Source organism: Dioszegia hungarica (assembly GCF_025882075.1).
Source record: "Dioszegia hungarica strain PDD-24b-2 chromosome Unknown MKK02contig_16, whole genome shotgun sequence".
NCBI lineage: Eukaryota > Fungi > Basidiomycota > Tremellomycetes > Tremellales > Bulleribasidiaceae > Dioszegia > Dioszegia hungarica.
In genome coordinates this window covers 1,241,533-1,260,514 of record NW_026515773.1, presented here as the reverse complement: position 1 = coordinate 1,260,514, position 18,982 = coordinate 1,241,533, and the positions used below count along the sequence as shown (strand labels likewise).

The window sequence follows — 18,982 nt, the reverse complement described above, 5'->3', positions numbered from 1 at the left end:
GCAGTAGTGCTACATTAATCGATAGAGTATACAACTTATCCTCCTTGCGCTTTGCAACCTCTACCTCAGCCCTGCCAGCATTCGCGCCCGTTCGGCATCCCCCTTCCAATTGGTCTTCTTCTTCTTCGGCACCTCCCACAGCTTCCACAACCTCAGAGTCTCATCGCACGATATAGTTGCCACCGTGCACCCGTCCGGGCTGCTGACCGACGATAGTACACGCTCGCTGTGTGCCGGCTTGTCGTAGACCTTTCTCAGGCCGGGGTAGCTCCACATGGACAGGTAGTTGTGGGGCGAGCCGTGAGTCGACAGCAGCTCCTGCCTATGTGGCGAGAAGAGGAGGGAGGAGACTTGCGACCCAGCATAGACCGACTTGGTGAGGGCGCCGGTGGACGCAGACCATAGCTTGATCGTTCGGTCGGTGATTCCACCGCCAGAGGCTAGGAGGTTGTTTTGCCACGGACACCATGCCAGCGCCTGATATAAGCTGGAGCAAGCAGGAAACTAACCTTGACGGCGCTCTTGTGACCACGTGCCGCCCAATTTGCACTGGCTTTCGGTATTCCGTCCGTCGATTCCAGAACGGAAGCGCGCGCGCGTGCACTGCCGTCAGCTCTCATTCGGCTCGTTACTCACTCCCAGCATCGAACAACATCGTCGTTCCCTCCACTAGCCAGAAATCCGCCATCCGGCCGCCATTTGAGACCGCATACCTGATCATTAATACAGCGCCGCCAAGCATGAAAACGACGCACCTCAAGAGTATGTCCCTGCAATTCCATGACCTTGTGCTTCTCCATCCGCACGTCATGATGCCATATACTCCCGTCTTTACATCCCGACGACAAGGTATGCTTGGACCAGCTCAAGCTCGGTACTCGAGCAGAGTGACCGCCCATCGTTCGTATCCGCTTCCCCACGCAAATGTCCCAAACCTCGACATCGCCTGTATCCAGACCGACCGCGAGAGAGCTGTCCGCTGCGAATGAGACCGACGTGAAGGGTGTTCTCACCGTGCTCGGCCTGGTATCAGCGTAGCCGGAAAAGAACTCACATCAAGCTTGGCTGGGTCAAGGGGTTGACTTTTTTGGCGGTTGCATCATAAATGTAGATACCGTGGTAATCCAGAGCAATCGCAATGTGATTGCTCGGGCCCCAGTCGACAAGATTGAGGTAAAAGTCGTCCGGGATGCCTGGCGCATCAAGGACCCTATCGGCGTGATAGGGCGCTTTCCGCTTCTTTCTCTGCGCCTGAGTAGCAACATAAGGAGCGACGACAGATGTCGCAGCCTCGCTATTGCGCTGATACTCGAGATGATACGGTGCGTGACGAGGTGGAGGGGTGCGAAAGGTGAGCGACCGGCGCTTGGCGGGAGGGATACCGAGGGAGGTGGACAAATCGGCGTAAGGCGTAGTTGGCGTTGGCTGGTTCATGTTTCTGAGTGACAGGACTGGCGTAGAGCATGAAGCGTCCGTGTTGGGCCGAATGGGAATGAAGCGGTCCATCTCGACCTAGATGTCAGCCACTTCGCACACGGGAAACAAATCTGACCCACCTCCCTCGCCTTCCCCTTATCCACTCGCGGCGTTCCATGCTGAGCGATGAGATCAGTGGCGCCCATCTATCCCTCAGCCTCTTCGCGATGACCGAGTCAGCCTACAGCTCTTCTGTGTCTTTCTGTGTACGGTCCAAGAATAAACAGTCGGAAGCTTCGCCTGTGAACTGGTGTTGACAAGACACGCGCCGAGGAATGTTGCTGATGTCATCGTCATGACTCACGCGGCTGTACGTAAATTCCGGGCTCTTTTCCCCGGATTAACCGGAACCCACGAGCAGCTTCGAAGGGCCAAGCGCGAGAGGCTTTCCACTTGTACTCACTCTCATCATCACAGCACAGCGCAGGATGTACAGGATACAGCACAGCTTACGAGCTGTCGTCGAGCCTATCCCTCCGATACTCGCCAAGAGACTGGAGCAGCCTTCAAGCTCAAAGCGGCCGGCCGAACAAGCTGCGTACGCTTCGAAAGAGCTATACGCTGCGCTCGTCTCTGCGCGTCAGAAGCAGCGTAACACGGCTAAAAGAAACGGGCATGATGATACGGAGGAAGAGTATGTGGGCGTTGCTGTGAGCTGGCCGAGGGAGAGGAGGCTGGAAGGGAAAGGAAAAGGCAGGGAAGGGAGTTTGGTGATATGGGTGGTGCCTGTCTTTGACGACGTCAGTTTTCATACGCTTCATCCCACTCAGTAGTGCTCTAGCTGATAATCCAGGTCATCACGGAGGGAAGAGTTCTATATGTTCCGCAGCAATTGCTGCCACACTGCGCAACACCGCCCTTAACGGTCTCGATACACCTCCACCAACCAATCCCTCTCACCTCGGTCATCCTCCAGCCTGTCGCCGAGTCGCAAGCTACTGCAGCACTTTACTCGGATGGCGATGGGGACCTCGATACTATACGACATCACATGCTTGATGGTCCAGGACCCAAGCACCATATCAATGGCAATGGCAACGGTCACCATCCCCGGCCGAGCCGTATTATCCGGGAAGGCGAAATGCTGGACCCCTCAGATGGCCCGGGCTACCGCATCCTCATGCTGGAGCCTGTCCGCCAAGGCGTATTCTCGCCCGATACACGCCTAATCATCTCCACGACACCTTACGTCCGGTCGGCGCAAAGCAACGGCTATGACATCGACGACCATCATTCCGAATCATCCCACCCTCGTACCCATCTCTCGCTAGACGACTTTGATCCGGACGCCTTCCTATCTGCCTCTCTATCCCTTCCCCAACCCATCGATATCCCGGATGGCGAATCCCTCCCCTCGGCTTCGCTCGGCTCTCTGACAAACGGGTCAAATACCAGCGGGTCACTCACGCCTCGTCCAGGCGACCCCCAGAGTCCCGTCATCCCCGTCTTGGGGCCGCGAGACGAGGAGGATACGAACGGAAACGGCCTAGAGACCGGTATCCGCTTCTCTGCTGTGCGATCAGCAGGTCCAGGCGAAGGAGGGGACGAGGTCTGCTGGGTCGGCGTGGGCGGATTGGGCCGAGCTGGGATCTTCGAGGGAGACTGGGTGTATATGGCCGGTAAGGGGGAGGGGCGGCTGGTCAAGGTGCTAGCGTGGGAACGTCTCGACCTATACGACCCGGACCTACCTTCAGATCCCATCCTCATCCCACCTGACCTCTTCCGCTCGCTCTTCCCTGACCCGTCAAGCTCATCTACGGACATCACCATCTCGCCCACTCCATTCGGCGCGCGAACTCCCACTCTACCTACAGCAAAGACGATCACGCTCGCGCGGATAGCCACAACCGAGGGCGTCGATAAGCGGTATGAGCGGTCTTGGCTAAAAGGGCTCCGGAGGCATTTCGCCAAGGCGTCAGGGGAAGAGGGGAGACTGGTGAGGAGAGGGGATGTGCTGGCGGTGCCGACATGGCAAGATCGGCCCATGTCGGAGGAGGAAGGTGTGTCGGATGAAGAGTCAGACGAGGAGGGAGCAGCAGCGGTGAGAACGCTCGCGACTGCTGTTGCCTACTTCCAGGTCACGTCCCTGTCATTCGATCCGCTCGTCCCCCTCGACGAGGACTTCCGGTCCTCGCTCTCGTCAAAAGCTCGGGCCGGAGAACTAGGGGTATGGGCGGATGTGGGGGGAAATACTCGGATGGTGCTGACCGGTGTGGAAAGGGGCAGGGTTGTGGGTCGGTCGGGAGATCTGGCTTGGTGGAATATCGGCAAGTTCATCTCTGCAGAAGCATGGGACTTAAACTGATGGACAGCACCTCCGCCTACTCCAGCATCACTCGTCGCCACCGCCAAGCTGCGTGACCTACTATCATCCTGTATCTCTCGTCCAGGTATGGGCGCCCTCCTCCAGCTCTCGATATTGCTGCAAGGCGCGAGGGGATCCGGGAAGATCAGCCTGATACGGTCTCTTGCCGATGAGCTCGGCTTCAATGTCATACAAGTAAGCTCTATTGTCGGATACCGCTGACGCCAGGTTGACTGCTTTGACATCATTGGCGATACCCAACAGAATCTGCAAGGAACGCTCCAGGCTCGCGTCGACAAGGCCAAATCTACCGCCCCATCCATCATTGTCTTGCACCATATCGAGGCTCTCGCCAAAAAGTCCGACTCTGCCGCTACTGGTCGTCCACCTACTATCGTCAAGGTGGTTGAAGATGCGGTGGATGCGTTGAGGGCGGCAGCAAAGGAGACTGGCTGGCCGTGTGTCTTGATGGGGACCGTGGTGGATCCAGATGTCGTCCCTGGAGAGCTGTTGGGGGTGTTCAAGCAGGATATCGCCATTAGTGTGAGTGTCGAATTGTGGTCTCAGCTGATACCAGGCCCCAACCGAGGTCGAGCGAAGAAATATTGCAGAGAACATCTTGTCCGAGTCTCATCTCGCCCCGGACGTCACCTCATCTGTCATCTCGAGCCAGACCGCTGCGCTCCACGCGGGTGATCTGCGCGCCCTGATCGCGAAAGCGGAGAACCTTGCCATTGTCCGCGGCACCACTACCTCCTCCCGCCCCGCTCTGGACGTACGGCTCGCCGGCCTCAGTCTTACTTCCGCCGATATTACATCTGCTCTCTCATCCGCCCGCTCCGCCTACTCGGACAGTATCGGCGCCCCCAAGATCCCCAACGTCTCCTGGGACGATATCGGCGGTCTCGCCGGCGTCAAGGATGAGATCTTGGAAACCATTCAACTCCCCCTTGACCACCCTGAGCTCTTCGCTTCCGGTCTCAAAAAGCGGTCCGGTATCCTCCTCTACGGTCCGCCCGGAACAGGCAAGACCCTACTCGCCAAAGCAGTCGCTACCTCCTGCTCCCTCAACTTCTTCTCCGTCAAGGGCCCCGAATTGCTCAACATGTATATCGGCGAGTCCGAGGCGAACGTGCGTCGGGTGTTTCAGCGGGCTCGCGATGCGGCGCCCTGCGTGGTGTTTATGGATGAGCTGGACAGTGTCGCTCCGAAGAGAGGGAACCAGGGGGATTCGGGTGGAGTGATGGACCGGATCGTGTCCCAGCTGCTCGCGGAGCTGGATGGGATGGGATCGAGCGGAGGCGGAGACGTTTTCGTCATGGGCGCAACAAACCGGCCGGATCTGCTCGACAGCGCGCTCCTCCGGCCCGGTCGATTCGATCGGATGGTCTACCTCTCGCCACCCCAAACGAGGGGCGAGCAGCTGAGCATCCTCCGCGCTCTGACCAGGAAGTTTGCGCTGCACCCTGACCTGGATCTCGGGGCGGTGGTGGAGCGCTGCGGGTACAATCTGACCGGGGCGGACTTTTACGCGCTCGCGAGCGATGCGATGTTGGGCGCGATGACGGGGGCGGCGGAACGTGTGGACGGAAGGATACGGGAGTTGGAAGCGGGGAGGAAGGGGATGAATGGAGATGCCGCGGGGCATAATGGGGAGGGTATGGCTTGGCCGTCCCCCTTGACACCGCAGTACTACTTGGACAGGATGGCTACGCCGGAGGAGGTGCAGGTGGTGGTCGGCCAGGAGGACTTCTTCGGGGCGCTGGCGAGGCTGCGGCCGAGTGTGAGCGACGAGGAGATGAAGCATTACGAGAGGGTGCAGGGGGAGTTCAGGGGTATGAGTATGGGGAATGGGCTCAAGGCGGGGAGCGGGCATGATTAGAAGTTCTTGATCTTGATAAACTCTTAGGCTCGCCGTCGTCGGTGGTTGACGCAAGGAACGTGATGCTTACTGACATGACATTTGATCCAGCTGGCCTCACACGAGATCTCCTTAAGTATTCGGCTCACAGATACTGATCATCCAGTCGCCACTCGTGATCTGTTCGGATCAAAGCGACCGATCGCGGCCTGGATCAGCAGCTGTTAGGCTCGGCTCACTTGGCCTTTTCTTAGTGTGATAGCTGATCTGCTCCTGACAAGTACCCTCGTTTTGGTAACGGTAAACGTAGATATGCATACAGTGAAACAGTCGTATCCTTATCCCGCATGCGTCTAGAACCCCAAACGTCCCGCGAGAGCAGAAAGCCCGTCGATCAGGGGTTGGGCGACGGACCGCGTGGGGTCGTACTTGGCTCTCAACTTTACAGCCGTGGCAGGATCGTCATAGAAGAGTCGGCTCGCCTCCCCTTCGCAAATGTCGTGCTCTTTGTCGTGAGTCTCACATTGAGAGGAGTCGGTCCCATTGTTTCTCGCGTCCGAGCGGCACTGGAAGATTCTGGTGTGAGCAGTCCCTGACCTCATGAACCGCATCTCCTCGTCCTCGGAACCCTTCGTGCTTGACAATCGCTCGTCCTTCTGGATCAGTTTGACGAGTGCGCAGCGGCTTCGTTGGAGTGTGAGGTCCAGGCCCGTGAGGTTTCCGTTCTTCAAAGTCTCGTCAAACTCGCTGATGAGGTCTGCCAGATCGCCCTTGTTCGCCCTGATTCTTGCCAGATGGGTAATGAGGTCATGGAGTGGAACACATGGACTAAGGCTTGCCAGCTGCTTCTTGGAGTGCCCGCAGGTATCGATGAAGCAGGCAGAGTCTGCGTATGATCTCGCAGGATTGTTGGCGGCAGACGAGGTAGACATGTCGGGTCAGCTGTGAGTGCGGCTAGGAGGGGATGAGTGATGGGTTGAGTATTGATGACGGAGTGACGGAAGATGTTTGACTTCAGGATGTTGTATAAAGCCAAGAACGAGGGCAAGGCCGGTCCTTTATATAGGAAAATCGGATCGGTGGGGATGAGTGACCTGCGTCACTCTGCCCTCAAACGGTCTGCCCCGCCCAGCTCTACGATCAGCACAAAGGTTTGCGCTATAGTGCTGCTCTCGCTGGATTGAGGCAAGGAGCTCGTATGAAAGGATCTCTGCCCTGGCGCACGCAGTCGCGCGCAGTCCTCGAGGTTGACCTGGTCAACTGCTCTGTGCTCGGCTTAAGAGCAGGCGAGTGAGCCTTGCGGTGTCCGTCGGCCGAGGCTGCGAGCTGTGAGCAAGGTTACGTTCGGGTCCGAGGACCCGAAGTCCGATCCGAACTTCGGAGGCAAAAACGCTATCAGATAATGACCCTCTTATCCCCCTGCCTGTTAAAAAGCATCCTCTTGTCGCGCTTCTTCTCCCCATTCCCATTCCCCTTCAACTCTCCATCACCTCACAGAATGAGTCAGACTCATCCGCAGGATCGCGCATACTCGGCTCGAGACGCCGCCATGGCCTCCGACGAGAAGACCAGCCACACCCGAACCGCAAGCGGGAAAAGCAGCGAGGACGAAAACTACCAGGCGGACGTTACACCGATCTTACCTCGTCAAGCCGTCGTCAATGAGCACAGTGGCTTATCAGAAGAGAAAGACCTCGACAATCTCACCGATGAGGCTGGTCAGAGGGCGGTACCTCTGCGCCACATCCCTCGCAAGTACCAGATCATGGCGTTCTGCATGATCATTTTCTTCAATACTAGCTCGTCCTTCTCCGAGAGTACTTTGAGCCCGCTCAAGTCTACCATCAGGTCCGAGATGAAGATCACCAGTGAGTCAGAGGAGACCTTCAGGTAGCGCAACGCTGATGCAATAGATGCTCAGTACGGGGTCATCTCTTCCGCGTCCAGTCTCGCCAATACAATTTTACCCGTGCTCGGTGGGATCGGTAAGCACTTTTTGAATGACATAGAGATCAGTTTACTGAGCTACAGGTATTGACTACTGGGGATCCACCTATGCCGCCATCATCTGCTCGTCCTTCATCATGGTTGGCGCCATCATCTCTGCTGCGGTAAGTGATCCTGCTCTTACATCGCCGCGTGTGTAGCTGACAGGCAGGGCGCGAGCACCATGCAATTCGGTCTCATCGTCGCCGGTCGTATCATCCTCGGCTTCGGCTCGATGGTCATCGAGTCCGCCCAGATCAAGCTCTACGCCCACTGGTTCCAAGGCTCTCACTTAGCTTTGGTCATTGGTCTCGACTTGGCTTGGAGCCGAGTCATCAGCGTCATTGCTCGGACCTCGGCAGTACCCATGTCGATGGTCGATGGATGGTGGGGATGGGCGCTATGGTGAGCATCAGAGAGGATCCGACTGATGCTCAGGATACCTGCGTTCTCGACGGTCGCGAATCTGCTCATTTGCCTGGCTTACTGGGCTTTCGAGCGGCGTTTGCCCCAAGCGTACCGCCCACCTCTGGGTAAGAATGCGCACATCGTCGAGGGGACACTGAAGAAGTCTATCAACTTCAACACCCTTCGCAGGCTGCGAGTCCCGAATCATCAGACGTGTGCTCAGGCCTCAGCTGATAGTCAGGCCGGTCTTCTTCTGGATCTTTGCTGGAACCCGTGGGTCACTCTCACTTGCCCTTGACCCTATCACTGATCTGTCCAAGAGCTCTTCCAAACGTCGTGCATCGGAGTGTACAGCATCAACCTCGCCGATATCCAGACCCAGACAAGAGGCACATCGGCTCTCGCAGCAGGGTACAACTCGTCCCTTCAGAGCGTGGTGCCAATCGTCTTGATCCCGCTCATCGGGGCCGTCTTTGACCGATGGGGCATGAGGATGTTCTTCAGTGAGTCCAGCACATCGGATTTGCCCCATTCATACACCGCTGATGCATAGTCTCCTGGACTGCCCTCCTCTATGTTATCGTCTTCGCGCTCATCGGCCTGACCAAAGTCCACCCTATCGGACCGATCCTGCTCAGCTCGTTCGCCTTGTCGACCTACGCCATCCCGCTGTCGGCTTCGATACCTGTCATGATCGGCGATGATGCGCTTCTGGGAACAGCTATCGGGGTCTGGAAAGCTTTCGTGAGTGATTGCCTGGACGTGTAAAAAAGGGCCTAGGCTGATAGCCAAGGGTAACGGCGGCATCATCGTCTTCGACATCCTGGCTGGCGCTATCGTGAGTCTTCTCGCCCTCTGAGAGTAGGAACAGTGGTCAGCTGACCCCATCAGCAAGACCGGTCCGGCAACAATTCGTACACGAATGTCATCATCCTCTTGATGTGTTACAAGGGCCTGCAAATCTTCCTCCCATTCGGCTATGACTGGCTTGACGGCAAATGGCTCGGACACTCGCTCCGGAAGGGCGAGAAGGAGCGAGTTGCGCTACGCGATAAGGTACTGGCGGAAGGGATCGAGATGAGGGGGTGGAGGCCGTCCAAGTGGGGCATGATCATCGTCATGAGCGAGTTAACAGCGTTGACAGTGGCTGCCTGGGCGGTAAGTCTCACTTATCTAGCCCTAGTTGGCAGTAAACCATTTCAGCTTTGGTATTAGAAGCTGATGGATGTCAGGTGTACATTGTCTTCTCCCTGGGCAAGTAGCAGGAAGAGGGTGAGAGATCTACATATGCTCAACTAGGGATGGCTCGGGGAAGGCTCTGCTGTCGGATGCATTCAATAAGTGGTCCTTCACATAGAGTGGAGATATTCAAGTCATGCGTCTCAGGGTGAGAGTGGTAGTATGCAGGAGACGTGATTCACCGAGGGTAAAATCAGTGATCAGTACTCATCAAGGGTCTCAGTGTGCCATCGCGCCGCACTTTGGTCCGGCCTAACATACAGTGGTTGCAACAATACATACCTCCCTCCTTTATCCCAACATCTCCTTCGACATCGCCTGCACCCTGTCCTCACAGCTCGTCTCTCATCGCCCCGCACTTTCCCCCGCCGCCTCCCTCTTCTTCCTCCTCGTAGCTTTCGCATCCATCTCATGCCACTCCCCATGTTCCCCCAGATCCGGCTTCTCCATCCCTGGCTCCTCTTCCGTAAAATACCGGCTCTTTAGCGCATCCGCCGCACTGACCCGCTTGGCCGGATCATACGCCAAAAGCTGCTCCGCCAGGTCCAAACCCGCATCTGTAAGGTACTTCCCGCGGAAGCCTTCCCGGAACCGGTTAGGAAGGGTGGATTTGGGCCGGACGAGCTCGTACCATGGTAGTTCAACCATGGTGGGCCAGGCGGAGAGGGAAGGGGTACCAAAGATTTCGTATATGGTTTCCAGCTGGTGGATCTCGTCTCGGCCTTGAAAGATGGGTTTGCCGGTAGAGAGCTCGAGCATGATACAGCTGTAGAGTCAGCGTCTGTCTTGGGCATACCGGATAATACGACGCGGGGGGAAAGATGAGACTCACCCAGCAGACCAGATATCCACCTCCGGGCCATACACCGTCTCCCCCAACAACAGCTCCGGACCCCTATACCACAGCGTAATGACGCGATTTGTATAGTCGTCTTTCCGCCGTTTGCTGTAGAACCTGGCCAGCCCAAAGTCCGCGAGCTTCAGGGTACCTCGGCCGTCCAGGAGGATATTGGAGCCTTTGAGATCTCGATGCAGGATGGAGTGGGCGTGGAGGTATGCCAGTCCGTCGAGCATTTGGTAGTTGAGAGATTTCTTCTGGGCGGGGGAGAGCGTCAAGTCGGGCTTGGCGAGGAGACCGGTGAGGTCGTGCTCCATGTATTCGAATATCATATAGACGAAGCCTAGGGGTCAGCTATGGCCCATACTCAGTATCTGAAGGCGTAAGTAGGGGGAAGGTATAGCTCACCTTTCGAGACCATCATCTCGACCAGCCCAATAACATTCTCATGCTTCAACCCCTGCAACAGCTTGATCTCCCGCATGGCCGTGACCGGGAATCCGTCCTTCTCCCCTTCCATCCGTATTCGCTTCATTGCCACTACCGAACCATCCTCCGCATTCCGCGCCTTGTAGACTTTGCCGTATGTCCCCTCGCCGACGCACGCGAGGCGCTCGTATACCTCGCCCGGAGGTAGGGTCGGGCGGACCTCGACGACCGGAGGTGGCGCGGGCGGCGGAGACGCGGGAATAGCCACGTGCTTGACTGGAGCGATGGGGGAGGCGGAGCGACGAGGTATAGAGTTCCGCTCAGCGAGGAGCGATTGCATCTGCGCCACTTCATCCCCGTTGGGCGTACGCCGGAGGTGCATGCCGAGAAACTCGAGGAGACCGGGTGACATTCTGTCTTTGATCCACTCATTGAAGGCCGTACGGATGTACGGAGCGATGGAGGTCCGGTCATCGCTATATGAATTACGCTGATCCGGGCGTGCAGGAGAGGGAGATCGTTGTCGCGGGGGCTGGACATGGGGAAGTTGTGGTGGGAAAGGTGGAAGCTGTGGAGGGGGAGGAGGCTGGTGCGCCGGAGGGGGAGGAGGGGGAGGTCCCGGCCGTTGAGCATGACCATTGCTGTAGCCGTTGCCGTTCCCGTTCCAGTTCTGCCGAGGCGGAGAGGACCGGATGCTAGCTGTGGTAGGGGTGGAGGGGGTGGACTTGTCGTCAAAGAGGTGCTGAACGGCCGACTTCTGCACTGGGGCGCGAGCAATCGCGACGTCGATCTTGAGTCCGGACGAGCGAGAATCATGGGAGAGTCCAACATTCGACATGTACGCGGGAGCAGAGGGGGAAGGTACTGGAGGAGGGATGTAGTGCTGCTGGGGGTACTGTGATTGTGGCCTGTCTGGAGGGAGAGGGCGGTATGTCGATTCAGGTGATGGCGCAGCCGGACGTGAGATGGACTGGCGTTGGTCTTGGAAATCCGATGGTACCGGCTCTCCATTCCCACCCCGGCCTTTAGCCACCCCCTCGGCCCACCTATCCCGCGTTGGAGCTTGCCAAGCTTGCCTGTTGTCAACTGCTGGTCCTTGCGGCGGCGGCGGCGGTGGCGGCGGACCGTTGCTGAACACGGCACTCTGATCTGGCAGTGCCTGCCTCCCCCATCCTCTCGAAGGAGAGGTATGACGGGGACCCCTGGGAGCGGAGGGAGGGAAAGGTTGGCGTCCGGGACCTGGACCTGGACCCGGACCTGGGCCGGGCGGAGGTGGCTGCCTGGTATGTGAATCGGCAGAGGGGTGGTACTCGCGAGGTGGAGGTCGGGGCGATGGTGAGCGCCGGCGAGGAGGTCGGGCATCTGTCTGAGGGGGTTCGACAGGATGTGACCGGCTGGGATAGCTAGCGGATGCGGTTCGGGACTGGTGAGGCGAAGTGGACGGTGAGGATGACGCCGAGGAATGACGACGTCTTCGATGAGGTGAGGGAGAGCGGGAGGAGGATGGCGAGCGCTCGCGGGCCCGTTTTGCCGCAGGCAGAGAGGGAGGTGAGCGGTCTCGATGGCTAGAGCGGGTGTGCGACGAGTCTCGATGGGAAGAATGTTGCCTACGGATCAGCTATCATCTCCAGCTCAGACTAAAACACTCACTGTTCTTCCGCGTCCCTCGATCGTCCCCGACGATGGTCACTATCGGATCGTTCTGCCCTTCCGCCGACACCATAGTCTGGACTCGCCCTTCCATTCCGCTGGTCGTTCCTGGGTGGCATTCTCGTCCTGTCCGGTACTTGTTGTACCGGCTGAGCCGCTGCGCCCCACGACCTCCTCGGCTCTCCAGGTCTGAACGAGCTCGTCGTCTGCCCTCTCCCTACCATAGCCTCCGGTCCTCTGCTGGAGTCCGCCCAAACATCCTCTTCCCTCTCCGCCCTCCTTCTTCCGTTCCTGTCGACTCCTGCAGGTGGCGCGACCCCTCGCCCATCGCTCGACGGTTGCCCTTGCTGGCTCCGCGTCGCCCACGATCTGTCGTTCCCCCCGATTCCGCCGCCGGCACTCCGAGGCGCCTCCAGCCGGTTATACCGATTCCCACTCCCAATCTTGAAATTCCGCCTCTCCGTCTCCGCTGACGAAGGGGGACTTTGCCCCCTTGGTCCTCGAGACGATCCAGACGGCGTGTCCCAGCTTGGACCAGTCCGATCCCCTCCGCCCTGGTCACGAGGCGTCCAGCTGCTTTGAGCATTTCTCCCTTGGGGACCGCCAGCCGGACGCCAGCTCTCCTTCTTGATCGGTATAGCGCCGTGGCCTGTTCCCGTCTGGAAGTTCTGCCGGGCTGCCGAACCAGGTGGAGAAGGAGACATGGCCCATGGATTCTCGGCCCCGTTCGACCGGGACATTGTGTATGAGAGTGAGAGGAGGAAGGATGGAGAGGGTAGATGTATGCAGGCGGAGAGAGCTTCAAAGGCAAGCCAATAGAGGTCAACTATTTGATACCGCTAATGATCGCCGACGCGTGAAATTCACATTAGCAATCTTCCCCACCACTTGCCACTCGCTATGTATGCTGCTCTTCCTACGTAGAGGTGTCCATACAGTGCATGGTACCATAGGTGCTTCCTTGAGGTGAAAGTAAAGTGATATATGCATGCACGATCCCACCAGCTATGGGTTTGTGCGCGATTTGCGGTGGCCGAGGAACGCGTTTCGTTTGTCTCCTTGCGGGAGCAACTGCGTCCCTTTGGAGTTGCCTCGCAACATTCACTTCATCCACCTATCCCACCTCGCAGTAGCTGCCTCGCCTTCACACTGCACCTTACGCCAACTCGATGAGCACGATACAGCTCTTCACGCGCATAACGACCTAACGACCGAAATCTTCTTATCCACTATGCCGCCCTCAGGCCCCAGGTCGCGCGCCAATCAACCACCCGCGCCAGCTCGGACCGCCAACGTGCGGAATGAGGCCTTTGAGAGCATCTTTGGTCGGCCGGCGGGAGGCCATCATATGGCTGGCGCACCGCCTCCTCAACAGCAGCAGCAGCCTCAGCCGGGCTACCCTCCGCAGACGCAGCAGGGGCCGTACGGGTATCAGCCGCGTCCGGCTCCGCCGTCGGGATACCTTCATCCCGCGCAACCAGCATACCCACCTGCACAATACCGCGGGGCGCCGGGATTCCCACCACAGCCGCCTCAGCAGCAATATGCTCCCAGACCGGACTTTGGGGTCCCGCCTCCCCCGCCATCACAGCAGCAGCCTCTGCAGCAGGACGGATATAGGTCGTATTCTTCCCACCCAAATGTGAGCCTTCCCCTCCTGTGGGAAAGGGTGCCTGCTGACACCTAGTCTGACTATCTCGACCGGCGCGCATCACTAGCCCCATCGACATACTCCAACTCCTCCGCATCCTTCTATTCGCCTACACCCGACGCTGTCTCCCCACCCACCCAGACTGCTCGTCGAATGCCAAGCCAGACCTTCCCTGCCCCTTCACACCGCATAGATCCACCACCCCGATCTACAAATGGATCTCTCGCGCCAACTCCCGCGCAGGCATATCAGGCAGGCTACGCACCCTCGCCCACATCATCCGTCTTCCCCTCCCGACCCTTCCCGACCCCAGTCGCTGGCCCCTCCAGGGAATCGTCCATGTCCAGCTCGCGCGGCACGCCGGCCCCTGGAGCGAGCTCGCAGATGTCCAGACCAGTCTTGGATGTGGATACGAGGCATCAGTCACCGACGGCGGGGATGTATGAGGATTTCAAGGCGATGGGTTTTGATGGAGCTGGTGGCGGACCGTTGGATGTGGTTCCGGGGATACCGAAGAAGGGGACAGAATCGCCTGTAGCTGCGGAATTTGGGAAGCTCGCAGAGCGATATTCGGGAGATTATGATAGTGAGTACGTATAAGAGATTAGGCTGACGGTAGACCAATACACCCATCGGAGAACAGATACGAGCGCGTCGAGATCCAGCAATGGAGCGCCGGGAATGCACAGGCGGATGGCGTCGGATTCGAGCATGAGCAGTGGGGGATATACGTTGACGGGGATAGGAAGGTCTATGGCGTGAGTCAGAATCTCGCTTTATATTGAGGGCCAGCTGAGCAGCATAGACCCCTATCTCAGATCGACTCGCCCACTTCACCTGAAACACCCACGGACGGATACAGTTTCGCTGCACAAGCGAACGCTCGGAAATCAGTCGACTCGACGCGGTCAGACGGCCTTCCTCCTGGTGCTGGGGTGGGCTACGACCGCTCCACCTCCTTCTCTGGCTCCTCTACCACTCGAAAAGAGGCGACCGCCGCCACACGCTCAGGCTCGGTCGGACATGGCGCCACTACCCGCCGTCCTGTCCCCGGCCCTTCAGCTTACGCCTTTCCCACTCCCATCCCCTCCAACCGGTCCCTCCACGACACCCTTCAACGCTCAACATCTTCCCCACGCACCGTCGCCATCTCCTCTCTTACCATCCCCAACATCTACCCTGCGCTCCTCTCGCGCGTTGCCGAGGTGTTCAAGCAGCTCGTCTCCCTCACAGAGCACGTCAAGGACGGCATCACGTACAAAGACGCCTTTGACGGTCGTACCGCCGTCAGCATTATTGGCGATATCATCAAAACGCCAGATCGGAATCTCGCACTTTTGCTTGGTCGGGCGCTCGACGCGCAAAAGATGTTTCATGACGTCACGTATGACCATCGACTCCGGGACAATCCGCACGAGGTGTATCAGTTCAAAGAGCGGCTGTCCGCGCCGTTCATGCCTGGCGCGATGCCAGCGGATTCGCCCATGTCGCTGTCGGACCACCAGCAGGGGTTGGCGCGGACGACTAGTTCCGGATCCACGTCCATCATGCGCCGACCGGGACCGCATCCTACGCCCCAGACACCCGAGTCGTCCTCACTCCAGATGAGCGACAGTCAGGCTAGTCTGCCCACTACGGCGGCTACGAGCCAGGCGAGTCTTCAGACCCCACCCGTCGTCAAGGCTGGAGCGGGACCCGAGGATGAGGATGGAGAGGAGGACCTGCCAGTCGGAGTGTTTACGCTTCTCACGGATTGTTACTCCCCTACTTGTTCTCGAGAGAGTCTGTGTTACTCCATCAACTGTCCTCGGCGCCTGGAGCAAATGAAGCGGTTGAACATGAAGCCGACGGGGCTGAGTCGCAAGTTGTCGGAAGAGAGCATACACGATGTCAAGGTATGTCCTTTCCTCTCGCAGCTGTGGCCGAGCTGACGTCCAGGAAACCGGGACGCTCTGGGTCCACTCTGTCTCTCAAGAAATCCTCGATAGCGTCGACGACCGCGAAAAGTCGCGTCAGGAAGCCATCAACGAAGTCATCTACACGGAGCGTGATTTCGTCCGGGACCTCGAATACCTCAAAGAGAACTGGGTCAAGCCTCTCCTGTCAAACGACATTATCCCCGCGGCGCGCCGGGAAGACTTTGTGCGGCAAGTCTTCTGGAACGTCCATGATGTTTGGAATGTCAACCATATCCTCGCCGAACGGTTGACGAAGCGGCAGAAACAGCAGCCGGTGGTACAGAGCCTGGGTGATCTGTTTTTGGAGCGAGTGCCCCTGTTTGAGCCGTTTGTGGCGTACGGGGCGCATCAGCTGTTTGGGAAGTACGAGTTTGAGAAGGAGAAGGGGGCGAATCCGGCTTTTCAAAAGTTTGTGGATGTGAGTGCTTCTCCAGGCTTTGGCTGCTGTTCTCCTTTTGTCCGTACGATAGGAAGGCAGAGAAGATCCGGTACGAAAGGAACAGAGCTGACCCCCAGGAAACCGAACGCCGTCCCGAATCCCGTAAACTCGAATTGAACGGTTATCTCACAAAACCCACTACCCGTCTAGGTCGATATCCCCTCCTCCTCGCTGCCGTCCTCAAATACACGCCCGACGATCATCCAGATAAGGTCGACTTGGCGGAAGCGATCAAGCTCATCCGGGCTTTGTTGACCAAAGTGAACATCGAGAGTGGGAAGAGCGAGAATGTGTTTGAGCTGGCGCAGTTGGAGACGCAGCTGGTGTGGCGGCCGAGCGAGACCATTGTGAGTTCAATCCTTCTTTGTCGAAGAAGGAAAGGGCGGTAGTGATGGAGTGGCGATGAGGGCGTGGAGGCGATCAGAACGTCGGGGAACATAGCTGATAAACAGGACCTGAGACTGCGCGATAAGAGCAGAGAGATGGTACATAAAGGTCCGCTCAAGCGGAGAGGAGGTAACAGGGACGAGATTGCGGATCTGCTGGGGTTCTTGTTTGATCATGCGTTCCTTCTGGCCAAGCCAAAGCATGTCAACAAGGCGGAGCAGCTTCGAGTTTATCGACGAGTAAGCTTTATTTCAACCTTTCTGCTGGATTCTAGCTGACTCCTAGCCAATCCCCCTCGAGCTCCTAGTCGTCATCACCCCTGACGAGACCTACAACGCCAAGCTCTCGGGCGGGACCGCCGCCTCCGCCGCCGCGGGCGCGCGAGGCCGACTCGTACCCCGCCCGTCAGCCGGAAAGTCGGCTGCGGCACACGTCCCTCCCAAGCCTGAGAGCAAGCACGGCTACTCGATAACGATTGTCCATCTCGGCAAGAAGGGGTACTCGATGCAGTTGTGGGTGGATACGTATGTGAGCCGAAAGAAGTGGCTGGAGGCGATCGATAAGCAGCAGACGGTGCTGAGGGAGCGGAGCTGCGTTTTTGTGCCGGAGACGATTACGGAGGGGTGGTTTGTCGGGTTGAGGAGGATACACTGCGTTTCACCTTATGGTAAGTTCTGCTTTAATCTTGAAGAACGGAACGGAGCGAGGATGAGGAGGTGGTCAGAGTCGGGATAGCTGGGAGGCAGGGCATTCGCAGATGGGGAGGGCGAAGACCATACCTTCATCAAGCTTTGGCTGACCCGCAGACAACGGCAACCGAATGATCTACGGAACCGACGACGGCGTTTACTTTTCCAACCTCCGCGACCCCAAACTACGAGAACCCGTCAAAGTCATCAACCTCCTCGACGTGACACAAGTAGACGTCATCGAGGAGTTCCAGCTCCTCATCGTCCTGCACGAACGCAGCGTCACTACATTCCCTCTCGACTGCCTCGACCCCAACGATCCCAACGCGGCCATGAAGCGCGGCAAGCGGATAGCGAGCCATACCTCCTTTTTCAAATCGGGGTTGTGCCTCGGCAAGATGCTCGTCGCGGTAGTCAAGAGCTCGACGTTGAGTTCGACGATCAAGGTGCTGGAGCCGGTGGATCCGATGAGGGGTGGGAAGAAGGTGCAGGGGGGATTTATGAAGCGGTTGAATGGTGGGAATGAGGCTTTGAAGCTGTTCAAGGTGAGTCTGGCCTGATGACCGAAGAAGTGGGAGGGTGCAGCTGATACTTCAGGAATTCTATATTCCTACAGAATCGTCCTCGGTTCATTTCCTCAAGACCAAGCTCTGTGTCGGGTGCACGAAGGGATTCGAGATTGTCGATCTCGAGACGCTCGACATGCAGGGTCTGCTTGATCCCAGCGATCAGAGTCTGGACTTTGTGCTCAAGCGGGATAATGTGCGACCTATTGCTATTTACCGGATCGAGGAGGACTTCTTGCTGTGCTATGACGGTCGGTCTCCCGCTGCTCAGTTCACTGGGAGAATGCTGAGCTGATTAATCAGAATTCGCTTTCTATGTAAACAAGAACGGGTGGCGGAGTCGGCCAAAGTGGGCTATTATCTGGGAAGGCGTCCCTACCGCTTTTGGTGTGTCTTCTTTGGTTCGGAGAGGTAATCCGAGCGGCTGCTAACCTATCAGCCCTGCAGTTCCCCTACGTCATCGCGTTCGAGCCGACCTTTGTCGAAGTCCGCTCCGTCCACACAGGCGATCTCGTCCAAATCATTCCCGGCAACAACATCACCTGCCTCTTCGCCGATACCCCTCCTTCCCGTATCAATGCCGCTCCTGTCCAGCCCAATCGTCAAATGATGTTTCCCCCTTCCTCCCAATCCGGTCCACCTGGATCGTATCGACCGCCCAATGGGCCCCAGGGGTATCCCCAGGGTTTCCCCGCTCCTCAACCATATGCGAACGGCTTCCGCCCTCCACCGGGAGCAGGACAGCAGGGGTATATGCCCCCTCCGCCAGCGCCACCAGGGGGTCCGGGACGATTTGTCAGGGATCAGATCATCTTTACGAGCGAGGAGGGACATGTGCAGTTCCTGAAATTGCCGCCGCCGGGACAGAGGGGCAGCTTTGCGTCAAACACGTCGGCGGCGACGAGTACGACCACGCTAGTGAATTTGTCGGGTGCACCGAGTGGGCGGCTGGATTCGATCAGGGGGTCGAGGTAGGGATTATGAGGTTGGGCGAGAGGATTAACGAGCTGCGGATCGAGCTGCGGACGTATCATAACCTTATCAAACTTTAGCTGTACCTTCCCGGTCTCCCCTCACGCTAGACAGTCAGATATACACGC

General features: G+C 57.9%; 5 protein-coding genes across 5 annotated transcripts; 3 read left to right on the top strand and 2 right to left on the bottom strand.

Moving 5' to 3' along the window:
• Positions 1–60: 60 nt before the first annotated feature.
• Positions 61–1,622, bottom strand: MKK02DRAFT_38579 (WD40-repeat-containing domain protein; the record flags this gene model as incomplete). The annotated part of the gene is made up of 6 exons (XM_053090168.1): positions 61–477; positions 510–603; positions 637–713; positions 756–1,023; positions 1,055–1,512; positions 1,557–1,622. The coding sequence occupies 6 exons, from the start codon at positions 1,620–1,622 to the stop codon at positions 61–63; spliced, it is 1,380 nt and encodes a 459-aa protein (XP_052943684.1).
• Positions 1,623–1,904: 282 nt separating this feature from the next.
• Positions 1,905–5,663, top strand: MKK02DRAFT_38578 (P-loop containing nucleoside triphosphate hydrolase protein; the record flags this gene model as incomplete). The annotated part of the gene is made up of 5 exons (XM_053090167.1): positions 1,905–2,216; positions 2,270–3,710; positions 3,789–3,976; positions 4,010–4,324; positions 4,359–5,663. 5 exons carry the CDS (start codon positions 1,905–1,907, stop codon positions 5,661–5,663), a joined length of 3,561 nt encoding a protein of 1,186 aa, XP_052943683.1.
• Positions 5,664–7,191: 1,528 nt separating this feature from the next.
• MKK02DRAFT_38576 (major facilitator superfamily domain-containing protein) lies at positions 7,192–9,298 on the top strand (the record flags this gene model as incomplete). The annotated part of the gene is made up of 11 exons (XM_053090166.1): positions 7,192–7,510; positions 7,556–7,627; positions 7,674–7,753; positions 7,801–8,033; positions 8,067–8,249; positions 8,278–8,309; positions 8,357–8,539; positions 8,590–8,780; positions 8,830–8,874; positions 8,928–9,194; positions 9,269–9,298. 11 exons carry the CDS (start codon positions 7,192–7,194, stop codon positions 9,296–9,298), a joined length of 1,635 nt encoding a protein of 544 aa, XP_052943682.1.
• Positions 9,299–9,620: 322 nt separating this feature from the next.
• MKK02DRAFT_17996 (Pkinase-domain-containing protein) lies at positions 9,621–10,882 on the bottom strand (the record flags this gene model as incomplete). The annotated part of the gene is made up of 3 exons (XM_053085878.1): positions 9,621–10,041; positions 10,108–10,456; positions 10,522–10,882. The coding sequence occupies 3 exons, from the start codon at positions 10,880–10,882 to the stop codon at positions 9,621–9,623; spliced, it is 1,131 nt and encodes a 376-aa protein (XP_052943681.1).
• Positions 10,883–13,423: 2,541 nt separating this feature from the next.
• On the top strand, positions 13,424–18,857 carry MKK02DRAFT_38574 (CNH domain-containing protein; the record flags this gene model as incomplete). The annotated part of the gene is made up of 12 exons (XM_053090165.1): positions 13,424–13,834; positions 13,880–14,429; positions 14,463–14,601; positions 14,649–15,738; positions 15,782–16,219; positions 16,318–16,587; positions 16,693–16,866; positions 16,913–17,294; positions 17,434–17,861; positions 17,914–18,133; positions 18,186–18,269; positions 18,322–18,857. 12 exons carry the CDS (start codon positions 13,424–13,426, stop codon positions 18,855–18,857), a joined length of 4,722 nt encoding a protein of 1,573 aa, XP_052943680.1.
• Positions 18,858–18,982: the final 125 nt, after the last annotated feature.